Here is a 25,881-nt window from a genome sequence, read left to right on the forward strand (position 1 = left end):
GGTAGATGGTCTTCGCAGTTGCACGAAACGCCTGGATCACGTCGGCGAGGAGCGTCACATCAAGTCTGAGGTAGGCGTCGTGGTAGTCTCCGAGATTTTGACAATCCAGCTCGCGCCACATGGACTGAGCATGGTTATAGTCATCCTCAGAGATGCCCGAGCCTCGCAGTTTGCTATAGAAGTTTGCTCGAGGAGGAAGCGACGTCTCCGCAAACTTGGTAGAGTCGGTGACGTATTCGTAGGGGTAGACCCCCTTACGCCTGAAGAGACTGGCGTCCAAGTTCGGAAAATTCGCAGAGGTGATGAGCATTTTCTCGTCGCTAAGCTTCCCCGCGAGAGCATCGAGGCTGGCCGGGAGGAACCTCAGGGAGTCGAGGAAGCGAAGTTCGACGGTAGAGTCGGATTCTGGGATTCGAACCCATTTGCTCACACTGATGTAACGCTCCTCGTTCTGCGCCAGGACGTTGATTCGCTCGTTGTCGTACCCAAGATGCTTGATCAGGTGGTGAAAGTCGTACCCCGAACCATTGTGAAAAAACACAGGGATGAAGCGCGGGTCCCGAGCCAAGCGGTTGCAGTCGTTGCACCAAGAACCAACATACCTACCGTTAAAGTGATCGTGGTGTCGGACTTTACAGTTGTTGGCGGTGTACTCCTCGACGCAGACAGGGCAAGCGATGGCCTCGTCGTGTCTACGTTGATCGTCGGGGGACAGTGGGAGCATAGACTTGGGGGTCAACAGGAACTTCCCTATCTCGATAGCCTCGACAACCATCCTCTCGAGGAAGTGTTTGGCTGCGTTGGAACCACGGTACACGTAGGGCTCGGGGGCGATGTGTTGGTCTCGTCGTACCACAACGTATGCGAAACTGGATGCCTCGTGGAGTTGGTATGGGGTAGTGGAGGAAACTTCGGGATCGGGATCGCAAGTGGACAGGGGTTTGAGGAAAGCCTCGAAATCCGCGATGATGATAGCAGGGTGCTCTACCATGGCACTGTGCATGTGGAAATGCTCCACGGTGCCAGGTTTGGGCAAGTCTGCCACCCCCGGTTCGTTGGCATTGCAGTAGAGCTTGTGGTTAGCGAGCTTCTCGGCAGCGATGTTGTGACCTCTGATGCGCTGGTAATCCTGCCGTTCTCGATTACGAAATATAGACAAGCACCTGGGACAAACTTCTATGTGGTGTTCGTGTTTGCTTGTTTGGCTCGAAACAAGTCTAGAAAGGGAACGGATGAGGGTGTAGTGATAGCGAGTTTCATCCTTGATGAGCAGAAGGTGAATTTCCTGCACACCGTCGTCGTCTACGTCGCTCACCCGAATAGGGTACACTACATCTTTGCCGGTGAGGCCATAAACGTTGATAGCCAACCGAGGGTTGTGTGTGCAGGCCTCGAACTTACGAATGTCCGAAAGCGCCACCGGGTAGTCGATCCCAGCCATCGCATCTTCCAGCTCTGGCTCGTAGGGTAGGTAGTGGTTAACTCGGTGTGGTTGTTTTTTCCGGTCGACAGGGTGTAATGCTGCAAGCACCGACCAGACGAAGCACTTGGCGTCACTGTTCTGAATGTTCAGGACGGCCTTCTTTGCCTCAATAACTTTTGGTAAGGGGACGTAGCTGGAGGCGGAGAGAGGCACAAACTTGCAAAGTTTGACGCGCAGTTCGTGAGGCTCACCACACAGCGAACCCCCCGAGCCCTTGGCTTGATGTTCTTCTTGCTTTGCCACCAGCTCCTCGACAAACTTGTTGTAGATGACCTTTAGGTTTTCGACATCCGCCAGATGCAGAGTCTTCGCCTTGGTGTTGTGGCAGAAGCTGTAAATTTCGTCAGACGGCTTCTTGTACCGGCAACGTAGCGATGCATAGAATTTGATGGAGTGCGTTGCAAGCGCATCGCCGAGGATGGAAATAATTTGGGCTTGCACGTTCTCCAAAAAGCTACGCACGTCGCATGAGTCCTCCGAAGTAAGGGGAAAGTCCTCTAACAAGCGCTCGAAAGCAGACTGGCTCGCTTTTATCGCAGGCTTGACGCGTTTGGCGGGTGGTGCATTGATGGAGGCTGCTTCTGCCTTCCTCTTGGTGGAGGTCGAAGGCTGGGCCCCAGATGTATTTTTGCTTAGACAAATAAGCTTATGCTTCTTGGCATACGCAATTGTAATGTGTTTATTGCATCCGGAACACAGTTCGGTGGCAGCCAAATGCTTGCCTGGCACGCAGGTGCGACAATGTCTTGCAAAATTTTTGCTTGATATGGTTGTTTTGCACACAGGGCAACTTTTCATGGAGCGCATTTTTTTCGGGGTATGTTTATTTATATGTGATCGGTTGGTGGTAGAGTGTTGTCTTCCTCAAATATGTGCTTTAATCAACCCTATAAAAAATTTAAAAAATATATAAGAAAAATATGATTGTAGATAGAAAAAAAATAAATATTGTATGCATGTGTAATTCTATTTAGCTTATTTTTGCTAGACACAAATCTTCTTCAGATTTTATTGCCCACTAATATATTTTTCTACCAATCTAATAGAGGTGTGAAACTATGAAAATGTTCTGAGACAATCTTCTCTAGAATATTCTTCCCCAAAGCTAATGTTAACAACCTGTTGTAACCTAAGCATCGTGTGTATTGCATCCGGCGAAGCCACGCTAACGCCCAAGCAGCTCGCTATTATGTACCTGCACGCTCCGGATATGCTGACGATCTTCCATCCCAGCTCGCTGTTGTGTGCCTGCATGCTCCGGTTATCTCGCTCGCTCTGAAACAAAATATAAACAAAACAAATTGTATACACCCAAGCGACCCGCTATTATGTACTTGCACGCTCCAGATGTTGCGGGGTGGGTGTACTGACGAGGCTCACCGTTGTGTAATTTTCGTCGTCCCAAGGCCTACGTATTGTTGATAGCACACGCAGAGAGGAGAGGGAGCAAAATTGTAGTTTTTCTAGATGTGTTTGCGCCATAATACAGAAATAATAAGAGGCGCCAGCGCGCGCGTGTGTATATGGCACATCGTTCCCGAGAGAGGTTTACAAAAATCACGATATACAAACATTAGTGCCCCCGGGACTTGGAAGATTACGATAAAGTGCATTCGTACTTCAAAAATGAGAAAATGCATTATTTACTCATCACGCTGTGTCAGCGCAACGAATAAATACGCGAAACGTAATCTACCGATAGGCGCGCGCGCGCGCGTGTGTGGCACATCGTTCCCGAGAGAGGTTTACAAAAGCCGTGTCCGGATTGGCAAGCGCTCCATCCCGTTCTCCCCCGTTGTTCTCGCGTGCACTCGAAGTCGCGTCCAAGTCGTCCGAATCTGCATGTCCCCTTGTAGTACGGCTGTCACTTTTCCCGCCAGGTGTCAGCCCGAACTTCACCCACCGCGCTCTGGGGCGCAAACAAACATGACAATAATTTCCACCTAACTACTCACATTAAAAAATATAACACGCTATTTCATCATTTACAAGTTTTCTGCATTCAGTATTATCGATAAAATATTAAAATATAACTGAGTTTTACATCCTCTAATCAGTAAATGTTGTCTGTACAAAGTGAAAGTTAGAATATGGCTGCCAAGCGTGCATCTGTCGCGCCTCCCTCCGACTCCACGTCTACCGCAAATTCGGACAACAGAGATTGGCTGAGTCCCGGATGGAACAGCGCTCTAGGTGACATCTGCTGCTGATTCGGGCGCAACCCTGGCCACTTCTATTAGTCAGTGTTGCCAACTCCCATTTGTAGGTTAGCTTCGCCTGTAAAATATCACATGATGAAATATTCTTCAGGTAAGTTGGCAACATTGAACCGCAATTGATGTTACCAGTGTTGTCAACTTCTATTTGTAGGTTAGCTTCGCCTGTAAAATATCACATGGTGAAATATTCTTCAGGTGAGTTGGTAACATTGAACCGTAATTGATGTTACCAGTGTTGTCAACTTCTATTTGTAGGTTAGCTTCGCCTGTAAAATATCACATGGTGAAATATTCTTGAGGTGAGTTGGCAACACTGGCAACATCAATTGATGGCACTCAACCCGTGCACCTCCACTAGTCAGTGTTGCCAACTCCCATTTGTAGGTTATCTTTGCTTGTAAAATATCATATGGTGAAATATTCTTGGGGTGAGTTGGCAACACTAATCGCCAATTGATGGCGCTCAACTGAGCTGATTACACTAATCAGTGTTGCCAACTCCCATTTGTAGGTTAGCTTCGCTTGTAAAATATCACATGGTGAAATATTCTTGGGGTGAGTTGGCAACACTGCGAGAAAGCCTCAAGCGTTGCCAGCTCCTTGCTTGAGGTTAGGTTATACCCAAAAACAAAAACCTTGGTGATTTTTTCAAGTGAGGAGTTGGCAACACTGCGAAAATAAAAAGTAGGTCAAAGGGCGCAGCCAGAACGAAGCATTCCACCTACTACTAAAGTTAGCTTCGCCTGTAAAATATCACATGGTGAAATATTCTTGAGGTGAGTTGGCAACACTGAACCGCAATTGATGTTGCCAGTGTTGCCAACTCCCATTTGTAGGTTAGCTTCGCCTGTAAAATATCATGGTGGAATATTCTTGGGGTGAGCTGGCAACACTGCGAGAAAATGAGGCTCATGCCTTACGAGAGCAAACCGTTAACATACACCGTAAAAGGCTACGCCTCGCTCGAGCTGGCAACACTGCAAGAAAATGAGGTTCGGTGAGATTCGCAGTATTGCCAGCTTTTTGCTTTAAATTAGGTTAGACCGAGATAAAAACCTTGGTGATTTTTTCGAGTAAGGGGTTGGCAACACTGCGAGCCTCACCGAGCCTCATTTTCGGTTGCAGAACCGGCTTTCCTGTACTACTCGATTGGTTTCGGCCAATTCCCGGCTGTGGTTGGGGTACTACGCACAACATACTCTCTTTTACAGGGGAACCCGTGACGTCAGCGGCGACCAAGGTCCTAAATAAAATTAGGTCCCCATACTCTCCCTGGCGCCTCACAGCGAGGAATAAATTGGATGTTCCCTGCCCCCCTTATCTCTTCGAGACCAAAGGTGGTACAGGTAAAAGCACGTGTGTGGTGCACGTAAATACAGGTGCGTGGTAAGGGTTTCAGGTAAAGACACGTGTGTAAGTGTGCTAACGGACACCCTTGTGTTGAGATTATAATAAACATATATAAATATATATATTAAGCTGGTATAATCTTCCCTTACACCCAGCAAGCCCTGAGATAATTCTGAGTCCATGTTCTACGGCTGACAAAAAGTTAGCGCATATGGGTAGACTTTTGCCGTCCACCTAATTGCACGGTTTAGTGTGTTGAACGCAGCCCGTGCCAGTACTCCTGCTCTGTGTTGTTAGTGTAGTGGGGAGGACGTTGCACACTTTACACGTGACGTTCGGAGACATTTCAACCGAAGATTCGGGCAAAGTTGGATAGGCCGAGGTGCTCCAACCGCGTGGCCCCCACGATCGCCGGATTTAACGCCGTTGGACTATTTCTTGTGGGGTCGTATGAAGAGTATGGTGTACGAGACTCCTGTGGAGACAGGACGAACTGCTGGCACGAGTTATGGTCGCTGCACAAGATATTGACGGGACACCAGGTGTGATGGAGCGGGTGTACCGGAACATGATTCGTCGGTACAATGTGTGCAACGACGTTGGTGGTCGTCTCATCGAGCCACTGTTGTAGTTGAGCAGTGCCGTATTCGACACATCCAATGCAGAAGACAGAAACAAATTGTTGCGTTCCACTGTCGACACAGGTGTTATTGTGATCAATGATAGTACGTTTCTTTTTTGTTCCCTTGGCATTGTTACCAAATATTTTTTTTGTATATGGAGTGCGTCACACGTCATTCACTTCTGTACCTTACGTAACACCTCATTTGATATGGTTGTAATAAATGATTACACTTTAGGTCATCAGTTGATCTTCTGACGTCATGTACTGCCTACCCGATTGCATACCAACACAGGCACATCCAACAAATTGTCATGGTTACCGTTTCCAGACATGGGTTCCTATTCCAAATATTGTCCACTCAGTCCCCTCTACTAGCCCTAGGAGTTTGGAAGGTGAATTTCCGAGCACCCTGTATATAATACATTCTAATTGCAACCGAAAAGTGCCATGAAATGCTTCCGTGTCAAGTACTATCTGCTATAAGGTTTTGGAAACATTTACATAGAATTTATGCCAGCAAAAACATTAAAGGAAATGTTTCCGTCTAAAGTGTGCCTTAAAACTCACCTTCTCGCTGGAGAGTCCAGGGGGCACCCAGGAGTACCCCTCGCTGAGGCTCCGCTCCCGAGAAGTCCTCCGGTCGGGTTCCGAAGGGGTCTTGAAACCCAGTCGGTCCCTCACGTTCACCCACTCCTCGTGGTACACATCGTGCGCCTCCCGCGGACATTTGCAGCTGTTGCAAGTCTTTCTGGAATTGAAATACATTGGATTAGTGGTTGTCGAGTGCAGAGTTTCAAAGTTAATACAAATACTTGTTCTTAATGACTATTAGTACCCACTAAGACACAATTCAACACGATATTCTGGATTCTCTAATTGAGAAAGTTTTCACAATTTACTAGTAAGAGAATTACATTTATTGAAGGGCACATAGCTATTTACTATGAGAAAAAACAGCCCTTAAGCCATTTACCGCAAAATTCAGTAGTTAAGCTATTTACCGTAAGAAAAGTCAGTTCTTAAGTTATTTACCGTATCAAAATCAGTGTTTAAGCTATTTACCGTAAGCGATTAAGGTATTTTTCGCAATAAAAATCATCATTTAAAGTATCTACTGCAAGAAAAATCGTCATTTAAAGTATCTACAGTAAGAAAAATCATCATTAAAGTATCTACCGTAAGACAAATCATCATTTTAAGTATATACAGGAAAAAAAATCATCATTTAAATAATCTACCGCAAGAAAAATCATCATTTAAAGTATCTACCGTAAGAAAAATCATCATTTAAAGTATATACAGGAAGAAAAATCACCATTTAAAGCTTTTACCGTAAGAACGCTCTGCCTTTTTAGCTAGTAACGGCAAGGAAAATCCATCTTTAAGGTATTTGTCGTACGAAAACCAATTTATTGCTTAAGTATGAAAAGAAAATCAATACTTTAGCTATTTGCCGTAATAAGGTTCAATATTGTAGCTACCGTCAACTGGGGTGTTCTTGATTTTGACACTTTTTTTTTTTCTTGTTCTGTTTGAAATTATTATCTTTGTAAGGAGCCATGTATATGTCTTTATTGTTTCAGGTGAATAGAAGGATGCCAAGAGTCTACATTCGTGAGCTTGCGCCAAGACCTTACTGGGAGTACAGTGAGGAAAAACCTTCAGAAAGCACTTTGATCTATAAAAATTTGAATGTCCAGAAAATAGGGGTCTAAACGCTCCTACGTAATACTTTGATAAGCAAAGTGAGTGAAAAGTATGGAGATCCAGGGGTATAACCAGTGGCGAAGATTAGGGGTCGAGGGATGACAGTTGCCCCCGCACTATGCTAAATCTTATCTACAAAGGTAAATATACTGTCTTTGCCCCCTAGTTTAGGCACCTTAATTTGTGCTTTTCTTTTCCTTTTCCACATTTCATTCTCAAGAAAAAGGTGTCACAGCAAGTTGCTGAGGGATGAGGCCCCTATGGCGGAGTGGTTAGCGCATCGCGCTACGACGCTAGGGGTCCCGAGTTCGAATCCTGGCCTGGGCATGGATGTTTGTGAGTGTCCATTCATCAATTTAATATCATCACTCATCTCCATCTTCGCAAATTAGCCAAAAGTGGCACAAAAAGCGAAGCAAAATAAAGCAAATCAAATCAAAGCTCTGGGGTGACTGACATCCAGATGACTATAAGGCAACAAATAATTGCCACATGAATCAAAGTTATCACACAGCTCTAACACCATCAATAAAACCTAAACACCCCGGATAATGAAGTGCAAAGTTTTCTATTCCGCGAAAAAAAACAACGTTAAACAGTAAGACTTATTTGCTCCTCCAACAGACAACGGAACTTGTACGGAACCTAAAGAAAAAAATCAATCAATCAGAAAATTTTACAACAAGAATTGTACATAATATATATTGTTAGGTTTTTCCACGACATCTTGTTTTGAGACAAGTATTTTTCATCATGTTACAAATCACGTAACAACCCCATCTGTGATATCTTTTTGAAGTTCTTGCAAATATGTAAATGGTGATTCCCAATCCACACTTAATTCATTGTTAATTAAGCATTCTGAACGTTCAGAATCTAGGTTTATAACAATTGCCACATTTCTTAAATACAACTCAAGCACACATTTGGAATAATACTCTGAAGTCTCACAAGTAGAGCTTGGTAGTATAGAAGTTAGCGCAGTGCAATAAGAAGAGATTCTAAATTACAGTACTGTAAAAAAAAAAAAAAAATGAATCGTCAGCATAGAGTGGTTTAGCAGAGGTATCTCAAGGGAAATTATCATAAAACGGGTATGAACTTATTTTATTAAAGTGTGAAGAAGTTTAGCATATCTTCTCATATATATGGATTTTTCTTGTTTTAGGAAATTTGGATCAGGGGGTGGGATATTTCATCTACCACTCCTTTTGGTATTGCCACTCGTAGACAGACACAGTGGAGATTTTTAGAGTGGTTGGGTTGAACCGCCCTTCACAGTTGAAGAAATTCGAAACACTTTAACCGTTGTGTTCTTCACCACAAACATCAAAAATAAAAATACCAGTTGGTATGTGAAAAAAAATAAAGTAAAATACTTGCTAAGGTCACAAGCATGTGTAGCCCTAAGCATTCAACGCCCTTATTCCCCAGAATTAACCTACATAATAAATAGATAAGTTAGTAAGTAGGTCACAAACTTTTATTTAAAAAAAAAAAATACTAGGTGAGTCCTTGGGCTGCTGTCCCAGCCACAGTCTCAACTCACGCTCAACATCATCAGCCGCGAAACGTTTGCCGATCGTGCGTACACTTTTCGGAAATGCAAACGACCATTCATTAGGCTGTAGGCTAAACCATGAGAACAACCTGTTGTAGTTGCTATTCTGCCTATCGTCTCTCAGCTCGAATCATCTCCTCCACCCGTACCATCTCCACACCTCGAGTACTGTCGCCATTTTAAAACTGAGCTGGTAATGCGTGCGTCGACTGTTAACTGAATATCATCAAGCTGGGTTGTGCTGCCACCTAATGACACCTTTAGAAACTACTATTTTCAGCCATCGCAAATCAGTTTGTGACCTATTTACTGACTTCCCCTCGTACTTCTACTCCTCCTGTCGTCACCATTGATATTTTTCTACAATAGAATTAAGTTGACAGAAACCTGCGCAGAACTTTTCGTTGGAAATTTCGGTCGATCACAACAGTCCACAAATCACAACGTAACAAGACGTCATGAAAGACCAAACGTCACAGCCAATCAATTCCTCTCGACATCTCGTTTCTGAGATCTTTCACCAAAGCAAAGAAATATGACCTTTCTGAAAAGATTGTGAGAGGGATGTTACTACGTGGAATTCAAGAGTCCAAATATTACAAACCCCGGCTTGAAGAGAACTTCAAGGAATTATATTTTCTTCCCTCTCCTGCAAGTACTAATCAACTTATCTAAAAATAAACCACCGCCAGCCAATTTTCCAATTGAATCATATTTAGGAAAAAGGAGTGATAAGATTCATCAATTTATTTTCTTCACAATTAAATATTTTAGTCCAGTACAGGTGCATCTATATTGTGTTATTACTATAACAACAGTAACAAAATGTATTATATAAAGTAAAAAGCTTAAACTTTTTTGACAAAAGAAATAACATTATCGTATAAAAATAGGTTAACTAGGATTTTCATTCTTTCAGAAAGGCTTGAATTTCCCGAGCTTACATTTAAGTTTTAATACTGATAGTTCTTAATAAGAAGTACTTGCGCTCTCTTTCTCCGGTTGCAGGCCCGGATTTTAGGTGGATTTGGGGGAATTAAAGCCCAGGCGTACACCAAAAAGAAAAATAATGCTTTCACTAAATGAAGTGTGGTTATGTGTGTATGTTTACATATATAGTGCTTTCTTCCTGGGAAGAAAAGTTTCGGTCACTGGCAGCCCCCTCCGAAATTTTGAGAAAATCAAACGTTTCAAATAAAGGTAGTGAACGATTCATAAAATAAACTGTGCTAACCACTCCGCCACGAACTACTACTCGGCCACTAAATCACTTTGAGAAATAATTTATAGAATAAGGTACATTAGGATTTTCTAGATATCATAATCACTTTTTGTGAAAGCACATTAAGCTAGTAATCATTGAACGGTGTTTATTAGGCTCTAAGAAGGGAAACAAAATATATTTACTGATTCGTTGAAGCTCATACAAAAGGAAATGAAATATGAAAACTATAAATACACCTAAATTTCTCATTTAAAAATTCAATAATTTTTATAGGCGAAAATATCAAACATTTTGTGTAGAATAATATACAAAATACTAATCATGTTAAACCACAAATAGTGTCATTATCATTAAACTTTAAAATATGGCAGCTGATATTTTGCAAATTAGCATTAAGAAAAATTATTATAGTTTCATTAACACAATCAACAAACACGACCATAGTAGGTTCATATACACTATGTGGAAGAAAGTCATTGGACACCACATGTCAGCGGATACCATCAGTTTTCTTTCAATCAATAGGAGGTCGGTCCGCCTTTGACAGCGATAACAGCAGCTACACATCGTGGTAAACTGGCCACAAGGTTGTGTAGTACATCGAGTGGGATATTCCGCCATTCCTCCTGCAGTACAGTCACCAACCCTGGAAGTGTAGAAGGGCGAGGCGATCGCGACCTCAATTGGCGCTCCAGTTCGTCCCATAGATGTTTGATAGGGTTGAGGTCAGGGCTCTGAGCAGGCCAATCCAGTGGGTGACATTATTTTCTGCATACCACTCTGTGGTAGCCCTGGAAACATGACAAGTCAAATTATCGTCCTGGAACACACATTCTTCGTTTCCATGGAAACGCCACAACATGGGGAGCATGGAGTTGTCAAGAATATCTTGGTAGGACGCAGACGTCATGTGGCCATACACCAGTACCAGTGGACTCACGCCATGCTAGCTGAAACAACCCCAGAACATGATGCCGCCACCACCATATTTCACTGTGGGCACTACACACTCGGGTAACAGATGTTCTCCGGGTAATTGCCATACCTACACTCTCCCATCTGATCAAAACAGTGTGAAGCGTGATTCATCGCTCCATAGGACCTTCCGTCATTGCTCCACCATCCAGTATCTCCGCTCTTTACACCAGTGTAGTCTCTGCAGTTTATTGTTTTTTGTTATCAGGGGTTTGTGGGCAGCTGCTCGACCATGATAACAGAGCGCATGGGCCTCCTTGTGAAGTGTCTTGGTCGAAACAGTCAAATTGGTCGCACTTTGAAACTCTTCTGCAATCGAATGCATCGGACGGGTCCTGTTATTCCGAATCTCCCTCTTCAGCACTCTCCTGTCCCGGTCGTCCAATTTCGTGGGTCTTCCACTTCGTGGTGCATTGCTGCAGTGTCCCTTTTCCTTCCACTTCTTGATGACAACGGCTGCAGTTGATTTAGGGACCTGTCGGGCATCAGCTATGCTACGTATACTCATGCCTCATATGGAGCAGCCTACTATGATCCCTCTTTCAAACATGCTGAGCTCTTTCCTGTCCGTCATTTTATCAGCGAATGACTGAGAAGCCTCCTCCTGCCGTATATATACCCGTCTGTACTCTCTTTTCCATGAGGAGTTCGTTTCAGAGTTGAAACCGAGGTGTCCAATGACTTTCTTCCACATAGTGTATATACACACAGCTTCAGAAAGAGAACAATATAAATTTACACTATTTTATATTTGCTTTAATCAAACTGTTCAAATAGTTTACAGGGCGTTTACCAGTAAAAGTCTTTGTTATAAAAAAAATCCTATCTATATGTACGGTGCCAAAAACAATATAAGCAATTTTATGAGCTTTTTTAAATTAAAAATTGATTTAAATTGAAAAAATCCGATTTAAATAAAAAACAATAAAAAATGATTTCTTGAATAGATATCACAATTCTTATCCACCCTGGTGCAAAATTAACATATAATTAAGAAAATATCTAGCAATATAATAAAACTTTTTCCACATTCCATATTTTTTCTCTTATTGGAGCCCTTACTGAACGGAAGAAAGCTCGTCCAATATTAGCTCCAAATTTACATCACATTACTGAAGATAGTTGAAATATGAGCCTTTCTTAGACTAGTTACTATTTCAATCTCCCACACCTATTTTTAAATAAAAAGCAGTTTCTTCGGTAATTAAGATCTTGTCTTCTGTTATTGATTCATACTTTCAGCAGAATGTAAATAAAACAAAAGTTAAAAAAAGTTCTGGCGCGACATCTATGGAGAGAACATGCAATTATAAGAACAGGATGTAAAGATCGTAATCAAGGCCGTGTAAAGCTTGCGCAGTCACCATCTTGCTCGAATGTTTCCATGCTTTAGCTAACCTCCACAATGTAGAATGACGTTGCTAATTTTATGTATACATCAGTAGTTCTCAATGGTGGTGGAGTGGTTAGCGTCCACGAAAGCTTAACGATATCGAGGCAGTAGTTTGCACAATGATAACCTAACGTGTTGGATCTCTTGTTGGGTTCGAGGCCAGGGAAAGGAATCGCCTTTAAGTCGTGATTGAACTCCTCGTGTTTTCAATTTCGGTTAATTTACGTCGCTTGTCTATCTCTTGGGTTATTCGCGACGGTGAGGATAAACAGATGAAACGGATGAACGGGACAAACATAATGATATACATCCATGCCACTGTCAGGGTTCGAACCTGGAATCTCTGGCTTCACAGCTCTTGACGCGAACAACTCCGTCACGGAGCCAGAACTTTCATTGTCAAAAATGCATGCAACAATGTCTTAAGATCGATATTTCTACAGATATTTTAACAATGATCATGACCTAACCAATTGTTGTAAATTTCCGTTGCTATGATTTCTGTAAAGCAATGACTGTAACCCAAAGTGATATATCCATCTGTAGGTCATAGAAAATAGAATTCCTCAGTTTTGAAGTTTCCAGGATTGTGGACTGCCAACTTGACGGCGTTAGTTAAGAAAATTCGAATCTTTCTTTGAGTGATAATTTGTGTGTAGTACATGTGTTATTGTGGCAGAATAAGATATAATATTGCCGCTGTACCTCTTGTCTGGTCTTACGGTTGGCGGCCTACATGCAGGCAAGGGAAGTGAGGTGAGAGCTGCTAGGTTTCTCATCGCGCTTGATTGGCCGCATCCCCGCTCCCGACTTCCCTTGCAAGCATGTAGACCGTCCGCCGTAAGACCAGTCAAGAGATGTAATACATAAGCAGTCTTTTCTGTGTCTTTTTCAGTCACTCCAGGTGAATGTCTGGATGGTGCCGTTCTTCCTTCTTTACCTTCATTGTCGCGCTTTAACCCAATGCCCATGGTTGCAGTTTTTTAACCTTTGCATTAAAAGGTAGGCGTCAAAGTTATAAATTCGTTTCATGTTGTCTCGAGCCTGATACTGCTATTTCTATAGTGCCCAAAGATGCCTATTCCACATGACATGCCTAAAATTCCATGTTTGTCATTTCTACAACTTTGTCTACTGTAGAACAATCGTTGTATGAGTGTCGCTTCATTAGTTTTATCTAATCTCCATTCGTCATCATCATTGTCGCTGCGATTAGGCCAAGGTAATAGAAAAACTATGCAAAAGTACAATAGAATATATGAATTGAATGCAAACGATTAAGAAAGTTTATATTAAGTTGAAGTTCACTGCCTACGTTTGGGCTTCTTTATTTTATATTGCCTTTTTAAGTGTCTATTTTACACGTGTTTGCTTTAACGACCAAATCGACAAACACGGAAGCAGTATACAGTCCACTAATTGAAGCAATAGTCTTAACGCAAATTATTGATTTAAAATTTGTAGGTGCCTTATGACCATTTTGCATCGTTCAGTATATACAGAGAAAAATCCCGTGATATAAAACTCTTAGCTTAAAATTAAAAAAAAAGGGTTGTAAATAGCCCTTTGAGGAAGGTCAAAATACAAGTTGTAAAAGGGCCTCAACACATTAAAAAAGGTAAGAATAGTTTAAAACTATCTCGTAAACAGTTCAAAAAGTCCTGCTTTTCTCAAAAAACTAAAAAAAACACTGGCTAAAACACTGCAATCGTCTCCCAACATAGATGACAAATCGTTTAAAGAGAAAAAAAAGGTTGCAAGTACGGCAAAGCGGGGGTCCAAGGCCTTGAAGGAAAGGACAATGCGTGAGACGGCTGTGGCCAATTCGAAGCCGTGTTAAAATGACTGGAAATTTAGACTGCAATGGCATCTCAGACAGAACTCAACATGACAATCTTTAAAAAGCCACTTTCAATATAATTCGGCTGTGTGGTACGAAATAAGCAGTACAGTACTAGGATGGAGTGGGGCTCAACTGTTGAGAAACATTTTGGATGCAATTGAAGTAACAAAATTGAGAAAGTACCAATTATCCAGTACATTGACTTCCTTACTTCAATAAAATAAATTCCAAACGGGGGTGTCTGCCCCTCACTCATAATTCCACCTTCGGTGCACCTGCAAGCAAGCAGCGCTACATATATATCATTGTTTTTTCTTACCTTTTAGTACAAAATTATACATGTTAAGAAGCACCAGTAAAATCAAAAGATATGCTCAAATTTCGATACTGTTCAATTTCTTAAAAAAAAAAATATATATTTTCGCTCTTGCGTACATGCTGAGGTTAGCCAAGTGTTCTTGTAGCTGTCTTCTTTCCAACGTTACTACTGAGGAAGAATGCATTCCTAGATATTAATCAATAACTAAATCAAAATCTAGGGACAGTAGAAAGCGCAAACTATTACTTTCTTCGAAAAAGCCGTCTGGATACGATGATTGGAAACTTCCATTAAGGGGAAGAGTTACACTTTCGCACCAGTTGTACATTTATTTCAATATCATCCGAATGGGTACTGCTACTAAAAAAAGAAAACTCCGGCATGTGAGAGAGTATGAATTTCTTCCCATGTTGCAACTGGAAGCGTTTTTATGTTGATTATTAAGCTAGACACGACATTTGAAAAATATGATGAATAAGAATTTTCAGATTCTCTTATTTTCCTTTATGGAGAATTAACATCAAGTAACGGCTAATCTAATGGAAGTTTCGACTTTGCCGTCTGTCAATTACATCTTCAACCTGTCCCCTTTCCGTTTATATCTTTTTCTATGCCATCAGAAGTTTGATATTTCCAAGATAACAAATAAAATGATGCTCCCATAAGCGCAATGCATTTCTCCTTGCCTCCTACGCCCATCCTGGCAGTGTTGTCAAACCTGATGCGCATAAAAGAGGTAAATTTCACCTTAAATGGAGTTAAAACTGACTTTGAAGGAGCTAGATTTTCGAAGGCTGGAAAAAGTGCCTCCTAGGGTAATTGTAGGTGTTGAAGGTGCTGCTCTTACCGTTAACTCTAAACTTGAATATGACCAATAATCCACCGATGGTCGTATGTAATCGAACATACAGGATTCCCGGATAACAATATCATGTCATCTTCACGTCAGCCAGGGCGCTATAAAAAAAAAGTTAGGAGGTGGTGTGGCGACTCAGCCAATATAACAATATCACGTCACGTGCAAAATGTATACTCATGACAAAAGTTGGTGTATGTGGGCCTCAGTGATGGCATCATAGTGGGGCACGGGGGTGGGTACCCCAGTTCACAGCCAAGCAAGTGCACGAAAGAGCCAGATCTGGCTCCAAAAGAGCTAAGTTGGCAACAGTCCCGCGGAGGGAAGAGCCTCGCTGAAATGTTTCTCATGCTCTTAACCGCAATAAGATTTGCGGATATTACATGCTTCGTAAAATAAATTTGGAAGACCTAAAAAATGAGAGAAGAAAAATTAAGAAACTTGGGACAGTCTTAGGATGAATATTTCATCTTCACTTGAGAGCTCTGCGTCCAACAAAGGAAATTAAATATGATAAAGTAGAGATAGCCTTGGTAATCAGCTTGGCAGAAAATATTTTCCAGTTGTCACAGTTGTAAAAGACTCATGATGAATTTTGAGCAACGCCACATTCGAAACCGAATGAAAGAGGCTCTTTTAACAGAAACATAACAGCGGAAGTTTCCATTCATAACATCTAAAAGCGCAATCTAGCCCGGCTACAATGCGCTCTCTACAAAAATACCAATTAAATACCATTTAGATGTGTCGATGCATATTATTCTACAGTTAGATAATTTGAATAAAATCAGAATTAAACTAAATACGCCATGTTCCAAATTACTAAGTATATGTGATGTAAATTTCCAAGAATTATAAATCTGTTTCTTTAGTGTCAGGTATAATATTTCACAGAACATACTTCTTAAAAACAATATCTAAATTATTCTCAAATGTCTCTACTGAAATAGAATTTAAGATATTGCGAGCGAGGTGACATCTCTTGTTGAAATTCTAAGTTTTCTTTAAAGACTTGCAGTACATGAAGTATAAGAAAAATTATTTAACATTTACAGATTCCATATAATTTGAATTACAATTAGTTTAGAAAATTTGACCATTTTTTCATTATTGTACCATTAGGATAAACTAAAAATTGAATTCTGCTACTATGTATGTATGCAAATAATACCGAGAAATCTGAAATCAAATTAAGATAAATTTTGTGTAATAATTTCGTGTAGCTTACATCTACAAGTGACCACTTTACCTTTTTCAGTGTTTATACGTAGTTTCTTAGATCTAAGCCTACGTGGTTGACACAGGAGCCGACATGTTAAATGCTACTGATTAGCAGTGGAAATTAACGTATTACTTTCTCGAGTGTTTTACGTAATTCCGTAAATTTTACAATAACTTACGATGTCCCTCCATCTCAGATCGTACCCGAGACCTAGTGATTATGAGGCGACAGTGTCATAACTACGCCAATTGGGAGAGCGCACTGTGAGGGTTAAATGATCAGGTATGACCTTAAATACAACATATGTAAAATTCAGGTATGAACAGTGGCGGACGAGGGGGTTACGGGGCTTTAACACCACTGGCCTGAAATTTTCTTTAAAAATAAATCAAGTGGGTGAAAAGATCGTAAAAAATAAGTACTGCTTCGTCAAAAAATTAGTCATATGGATCATTTCCGGTTACATCGTTTCCATTACAAAATTTCATTGCACACTACTGCCTGTCCCACCTCTACTAAAAGGGTTTCTTTCGATTGCCTTTTCTTCCATCGAATATATAGAATTGGAGTGTCGGGCGCTTATATCATGGCGGACGAAGCTGCTATTTTCCTAAGCTTTTCAGCCACTATTTATACAGGATGTCCACATGAAATCTCCCCGATTTCAAATTACAATTGTTAGAAATGGTGGTAAATCGAATATAGACATCACATTGGTGGACTACGAAGGCCGACAATCCATTCATAACTGGTGGGTTAAAGATCTGACGTCCAGTGACCATAATGTAATTGGATGGAACATATCGCGTGTCAAGAATGGTACATGGATGACTCCAAAACATAATATAAAAAGGAAATGGAGCAGGAAAGAGCAAGAAGAATTAAGACGTAGGGTCAAAAGAGGTGTAGAAAGAAATCCAGTAGTAATAGACCAAAGGTTGCAAGATAATGTCATGACAATAACATCAACATTGACAACAGCAGTTAACCAATTTTCAAGGCAGACCACAACAGAGGAAAAACAAGTATGGCCTACATATATCCTGAGAAGAAGAACGATCACAAGGAAATTGCGCAAGAACTACCAAAGAGCGATTGATCCCAGAGTAAAACAAACCTATTTGGAAAAATATAGGAAATCCAAATGGATTTATCAAGACCTGTTGAAACAATACAAAATTAAACAATGGGCAAGATTATTAATGAATCAGATCGCTAAAGATCCATGGAGTATTGCGTATAAAGTGGTAACCGGGAAACTAAGACAGGCTTATACACCTACAACTTTAAAACGTCAAGATAATGAGTATACAAATACGTGGATGGAGACTTTGCTGTATTTGATGGAAAGGCTGCTGCCACTTGATAGTGAAGCTGAGGACTCTGATATTCAAAGAAACATCAGATGTGAATCATATGAAATTTACGAGAACGACGGTCTAGTTCTACCTTTTGCCAAAGAGGGAATTGCCCTAGTAATAGACCAACTAAAATGTAACAAAGCCTGATGGACTAGTGAATGAGGTTATTAAAATAACTAAGAATGACTTGTTGGGAAGTCTGCAACAGGTTTATAACCAGTGTTTGGCAATTGGTGAGTTTCCTGAGGATTGGAAGCTGGCCAATTTGATTGTTCTTATGAAAGACAAAGATAGAGATCCCGAAGTGCCGAAATCCTTTCGACCAATCTGCCTGTTGGATACAATGGGTAAAATTTTGGAAAAATTAATAGTTAAACGTCTGAATGAAAGAAGAGTATTAACTGGGGTGTCAGGAAAGCAGGATGGATTTATTCGAGGGCGCTCAACAGAGGATGCAATACAACATGTACAGACATTCGACCAAGAGAATTCACATAAATATGTACTGGCCATCACACTTGATATAAGCGGTGCTTTTGATAATGTGTGGTGGCCGTACATATTGAAAATTCTAAGAGAGGCCCAAACACCCAGACCATTGTATAATTTGATAAAGAACTACTTGGATGGCAGATTTGTCCAGTTTAAAGGACCTCAACAAACAGTCAAAAGAGAAATAAATAAGGGATGCCCACAGGGATCTGTTTTGGGCCCGGGCCTTTGGAACCTTACTTTGGAACCATTATTGTACTCACTTGAGGAATCTAAGGATGTGGCAGAAGTTACGGCCTATGCAGATGATATTCTCATCCTCATAGAAGCAAACAACCGTACTGAGATAGAAGTTCATGCAGGGAATGCTTTACGATTGGTTGAGAAGTGGACTCAAACATCGAAAATGAAGATAGCAACCGAAAAATCCTATCATGTTTTGTTAAGAGGGAAACTCCAAAGACCAGCTATTATTAAGAGTGCTAATTTGATTGTTAAGTCAGCTCCGCACATAGAATACCTGGGCGTAACCTTGCAAGCCCAATTTAAGCTGAGAATGCATGTTGAAAAAGTGGTTGGGAAAGCTAAAGTCCAGCTTCACAAGATCCTCAGTATGGGGAATCAGGCATACAAACTCCCACAAGAAATATCGATGACATATTATAGATCGATTTTCTTGAGTATAATATGTTATTCAGCATCGGTATGGGTTCATCTCACAGACCAACAACAGGTGATTTAAAAAATGAGACTCTCACAACGCAATGTATTAATGAGAATATTTGGAGCCTTCAAAACTATATCCACAACATCAATTATAGCAATTGCAGGAGTACTTCCTATAGATTTGGAGGTCAAAAGGAATGCCTCGAGGTATTGGTGGAAAAAAGGAAACTACACGAAGATTAATCGAATTTTAGGCACCCAGATTAATGCCCTTGCCGAAATAGACTCATGGCTGTGGAACAGGTGGCAGGCAGAATGGAGTCAGCAACAGATCTCAATCCATAGTAGGGAATATCTTCCTGATGTAAGGACCAGGAGAAAGTTCTTCAAACCAACCAGGGGCATGGTCCATTTGATTTCAGGCCATGGACCATACAGGTCCTACTTCAAGAGATTTAACTTAAGTGATGATGACCAATGTTTGAAATGTGGCGTTGAAGATACTCCGGAGAATGCAATTGTTAACTGCACAAAGCATTCCTGTAACGAAATTGAGAGACTAAGGCAGGGACTTCTAGAGGAGACCTTGGCAGCTGACATCTGGAAACCTGTAAGGTTTCCAAGAATCAATAGGCTGGCAGAGAAAATCTCAATTTTAGAAAAGAAGAGCTACATCCCAGAATTGCGAGTGAAGTGTAATGAAGATACAATTCAACTTACCTTATCTAGAAGGAATAGTTGCCGAATCAGTAGTCTGGAAAGGAAATCCCAATATCGAGAACTGGAAGTCTCTGAAGAATCCAGTGAGGAAACTTAATAAAACGTGCCCTACAGCAATAAATAATGGAAAGATTACTACGAGAGACAAACCAGAAGAATCAACAACTAATATAGGTTGGTGTGGACATATATATAACATCCAAGGAACCGTCAAGGACTAAAAGACGGTCCTAATTGGACTCGGTGGACTCAACTCGATAATGTACTTAAGGATGTCTGTGGACGTATTCTGAAGTGAAATTTAAAGTAAAGAGTGATAAGTGGATATTAAGTGTGGTCACTCGAAGAAGCCCGATGAAGATGTCCAGGAACTTCTAGATGTGGAAGACTAAATCCAAGCCGAAGGAAGGAGATTGAAGAAGAAGCCATAACTGGTCTAGCAACTCCCTTCACTTTGGGAGGCTAAAGGATCCAAGGATCCATTATATTAATCCAATCATGTATAGATGTGCTTGGTTTACTGTATTATATATCTCTTATAATTTTCATTATCTAATCTTATATCATAATAAGTTCTAGTATACGTTGCCAAGCACGAAAAAGTCAATCTTTTCTGATATATTATTTATCATTATTACTCATATTACTTATTTATATCGACTAAATCTATTTATTTATAATATTTATTCTTTTTATTCCTTCTTGTTTTATACTTCATGTCTTTATTCTTTTTCGTCTTTATTCTAAACCAAATATTACACATAGAGAAACATCTAAACAGAAAACACACCTTGGTTTTTTTCTCATGATAGGTACCAAGGTCAATACCTCTCCATCACCTGCATCCTCCGTTCATCCTTTCCTTGGGGACACTACCGCTCCTGGTAAGATTACAGCTAGATTAGCAATCGACGCCAAGTACGCCAGGAGAGAGGGTGATACGTGTGTGGCGAGAGGAGGCTGGAGGACCTCGTCCCTCAGTGTCCCTTAACCTGTTAGAAAACTATTCGGCACAGAGCCTTCCGGTTTGCGGCATTATTACCACAGGTGGTTGTTTGTTGTTTCTTTTTTTAGGTGCTGAGTAATTAGCAACGATGACGACAGGACAAGAGAGACGCCAGTGCATGTAAGGTATGCGGAAACGAGTAGCCAATTTCGGTGCAAAGGCATTTCAGACGTTCGTTTGAACGGGAGCCACCAGAAGTAAAGACAATTAAGGCTCGGTATGACAAGTTCCTAGCCACTGGGAATGCTAACCGACAGTCAGGTTCTGGCAGAAATGCTCATCTGATGAAACGGTAGCGAACAGGGGGGCCTTCGAGAGAAACCCCGTCAAAGTCAGTTTGCAGAGTGTCACGAGAGCTCCCACGCTCAACAGTTCATAAGGTGCTATATAAATGTATTCGTCCGCAGGAGAATTGAGAATGCCATCAACTCCATCACCCCCCACATGCTAGTGCGCACATGAGGGCGAGATCGTGTATCGGCTAGACATGTTGAGAGTTACGAAAGGAGCCCACGTAGAAGTGCACTTACTTCGAATACATTGCTCACAATTGTAATTTGAAATCAGGCAGGTTTAATGTGGACACCCTGTATATTCTAACTTGATGATTACGTTTGCTTCAGCTTGAAGATCTATTCAGCTACTCTAAGACTATTCTCTCTCTATCATCTTCTTCTATGAAAACAAATACAGTTTAAAAAGCTACATTCTTTACGAAGTGCTGCATGCACAGTCAACAATCTGTCAAAAGAGGGAAGCACGTTCGTTCATATTTATGAACCCATACTTCTCTGCGCATTGCAAATCTGTTTCTGATCTTCGTGTTTGAAATTCGTAGCGGTATAAAAAGAGAACTGTGTTTGAAACGTGTAGAGCCCCAAATGCGATTCAGTCACAACTAATATGACATGTAATACGTGATTTCTACATTAGCTAGAACAACAGAAGCCAACAAGATAATTACATCATTTGGCCTCACGCCACGTAAAGGACTCTTTCGGCCACATCTTTGGAACATGCTTGCACAACTCAGTGTTGCCAAGTGTAGTAGATTCTTCATTCGCAACTTTTAGTTCCAAAAATAACATATTATCGACTCATAACCTGATACAATAAATATGGCTTGTAACTGAGGGGAAAATTGAACTTTCATCAAATGGCTTATGTTGGTCATTTGAGCTGGGGGGGGGGGGGGGGGCAAAACACAAAGTTTTCAGTTATGTGTTACATGCTTAAGAAAAACATTTCAAGGAACACAGGCCTTTATGAATTTCCTGAAATACCATAACTTTGTGCGTAATAAATATTTTTTTCGTTAATTGCCGCTTTATTTTCTTACAATTTAATAAACATCACAATAATATATTAATCTGCAAAACATTATGCAGCGCAGAGTATGAGTCGAAAGAACATGGTTGGTTCCGGCCTTTTAAAATTGTACCCCATGTCACAACCTTCTTGCTTGGTTGATTCGAATGACGTCACTTATTTGTACAGTTAGCTTACTCGCGACTGCGGGGATCAAAGAGTGAAAGAGGGAAAGTGGAAGATGTGTCCGTGACATTTCGTCAAAAGCACAATCACATCATTCACCAGGTGTGACTGAGAAAAGACAGTAGAGAAACCTCAGTTCGTATGGGTTATTTGAGTGTTCACCAGTTTATCTCTTTACCAACTCACCCAAAGTTTGACAATATTCATTTTAAGGGTAGTATGCGACTTGAGGGGCTTTATGTATGATGTAGCAGGTTCGAAACTATGTGATTAGACAAATTGAAATTCCCCTCTACTAAGGTGACGTCGTGAATGAATTTTCTCTGGGTGGGTTCAATGAAGGACGAACTATTTGCAGGAGGGCTCTGCTTCATTCGGTTGTCATGGATACAAAGGATATCTCTGCTGGTTTCAATTTTGTTTTTGTTTTTTCTCTGTTTTCTTCATTTATTTAGCTCGCTTTCTTCCGCCCTCTGACTAAATCATTACCTATATCTTCTTCTATGGCGCTCCGGTCCGTATTCGGTCCATGGCCTCCCCAATCTTCCTCTTCCATCCGGTCCTATCCAAGGCTGCTCTAGTTCTGAGCAGTTGTACTGCATCTGCTCCAACCGCTTCTTCCCATCTGTTTCTGGATCTCCCCATTGATCTTTTCACTCCAAAACTTCCTTGCATCACCTTCTTGGGGATTCGGCTATCATCCATCCTGATTACGTGTCCTGCCCACTCTAACCTTTTAGCTCTTATATAAGCTGAGATGGGTACATCTTTGTAAAGTTCAAGTAATTCCTGATTGGTTCATATTCTCCAAATATCTTGCACTTTTATTGGCCCAAATATTTTCTTCAGTATTTTCAATTCAAACATTTCTTACTTCTATCATTCCATCATTTTTGTCTGTGATGAATACTCCTAGATAAGGAAAACTTGACACCACTTTCAATTCATGTTCTCCAATTGTTATGATTATCTTTTGACTTCCTTTCTTTTTCTTTGTTTCGACTAATATTTTTGTTTTATTTGTGTTAATTTGTAATCCAATTTCCTTCCCTTTCTCGTCTAGTGTTTCCAATCTTATTGATCTCCTATGATATTGATGTCATCTGCATACCCAATGGGTCGACTTATACTGTATTCTAATGTTCTTCTGGTATCTATCATCAGTTTACTTATCACATATTCCAGAGACAGATTGAACAGGAGTGGTGCCAAGCCATCTCCTAGTTTGAGACCTTGTTTAACTGAATAGCTCTCTCCCATATTTGCTTGTATCTTCACACGTGCTTTGGTGTTCTGCATCGTCATATCTACCAATCGAATTAATTTTGTGGGTATTCTGAATGAACTCAATATGTTTCCAATTTTAGTTCTATCAATGGAGTCATAGGCTTGCATAAAATCGACAAAGACTTGTGTTATTTCTATGTTCCCTTCCCAACACTTCTCCAGTATCTGTCTGACTGTGTGTTTGATCTATTGTAGACCTGCCTTTTCTGAAGCCAGCTTGGTACTCTCCTAATGCTTATTCTGCATTTGGTTGTAGTCTTTCCCTAAGTATGCCAAGGGTCCCGGGTTCGAATCCCGCTCGGGCTTGGTTGTTTGTGAATGTCCATTCATCAATTTCATCATTTCATCACTCATCCCCATCTTCGCAAATTAGCCAAGAGGCACAAAACGCGAAGTAAAATAAACTAAATCAATCAATCTTTCCCTAAGTATGCTTGCCTGTATCTTGTATGCTACACACATCAACGATATTCTCCTGCAACTTTCACACATTTGTTTATCCCCTTTCTTGAATATGGGGCAAATTATACTCTCTTTCCACTCATTTGGCATACGTTCTAGGCTCCAGACCTTGCACAGGAGTGAGTGTTGGGATTCTAAGAGCATCTTCCCTCCATATTTCCATATTTCTGCTGGTATCCTGTCTCTCCCTGGTGCTTTGTTATTTTTTAGATTCCGAATAGCTTTTCGAATTTCTGCTAGTGTGGGTGGTTCTTCTGGTTCTTCTGACTCTTCTTCCCTCCTTGGTCTCATTTCTTGGTCCTCATTTTGGGGTTCTGTGTTGTTGAGCAACTGTTCAAAATAATCAGCTCATCTATTTAATATTTGCCTTTCATTCCCCAGTAGTTTTCCCTCTTTATCTTTGCAGATGTTTCTTCTTGGTTTAAATCCTTCCCTTATATTATTTATTTCCATGTATGCCATGTATGTATTTCTTTGTTTAAAGTCTTGATAGATTTTATTTAATTTCTCTGTTACATGTTTTCTTTTCTTCCTACGACATGTGATATACACTCTTTTTCCTACATCTTCAAGTTTTTGTTCCTTTGCTCTTGTTGGTCTATCTAGATAGAACTGATATACTGTATCTCTTTCTTGGATGGCCCTTTTGCATTCTTCATCAAACCATTCCTTCTCTTTGTTGTACTGCATTGGTCCTAACACTACCTTTGCTGTTTCCTCAATATTTGATTTTATATTATTCCATCTTTCTACCACTTCTGCTTCTTCTGTTGCTTGCTTGTTGGCTGTGCCTACTTGTTCTAGTTTGTGCGCTAATTCTTTCTTAAACCTCTCACCATGTATCTTTTCTGTCAGTTCTTAATATCGTACATCTGATTCGTTTCTGTCTTGTTTCTTTGTGATTTTATTATTCGTCCTCTGAAGACTACTTTGACTAGGCAATGGTCTGTTCCGCAACTGGCCCCTCTGTATGATTTATAATGCTTGTTGTTCTCCTTCGATCCATCAAAACATGGTCTATTTGATTGTTGGTTCTTCCATCAGGTGATCTCATGTATATTTATGGATTTGTTCTCGGGGGAACATTGTGGATGCTATTATCATATTTTTACTAATTGCCAGGTCAATTAGTCTATGACCATTATAGATGGAATTTCCATGTAAGCTGTGCCTTCCAATTGTTTCTTTATAGATTTCTTCTTTACATATCTGTGCGTTCAGGTCCCCCATTATCATCTTCGCATCGCTGGATGGCACACTGTCTATTGTCTTTTCTAGTTTGTCATAGAAGTCATCTTTTATTAACTGTTCTTCTTTTTCTGTAGGTGCATAGACATGTATGATGGTTACATTAAAGAATTTAGTTCTTATTCTTATTTTACATATTCTTTCATCTATAGGCTTAAAATCAATTATGTTCTCTTTCATTCTTCTCTCTACTATAAAGGGCACTCCTGCTTCCCTATTTCCTTTCTTTTTGCCACTACTGTATATAACATGTATTTATGTTTCCCATATATCATTCTCTGTCCACCTTGTTTCCTGCAGGGCAGCTATCTGTAAGTTACATTTAATCAGTTGGTCCGTGACTATTTTCAGGGCCCCTGGTTTGAGA

General features: G+C 40.7%; 1 protein-coding gene across 5 annotated transcripts in view; it reads right to left on the reverse strand.

Annotated features, from left to right (window-relative positions):
* The window catches only part of Lmpt (four and a half LIM domains protein limpet), a 718,337-nt gene that overhangs the window by 290,832 nt on the left and 401,624 nt on the right, over window positions 1-25,881 (reverse strand). For all 5 annotated transcript variants that reach the window (XM_083138101.1, XM_083138103.1, XM_083138098.1 and 2 more), the window contains one exon: window positions 6,245-6,425. In XM_083138101.1, coding sequence (XP_082994227.1) covers window positions 6,245-6,425 — 181 coding nt within the window. The remainder of the gene's footprint in view (window positions 1-6,244; window positions 6,426-25,881) is intronic.

This window comes from Lepisma saccharinum, chromosome 16 (genome assembly GCF_977018435.1).
Source record: "Lepisma saccharinum chromosome 16, izLepSacc3.1, whole genome shotgun sequence".
NCBI lineage: Eukaryota > Metazoa > Arthropoda > Insecta > Zygentoma > Lepismatidae > Lepisma > Lepisma saccharinum.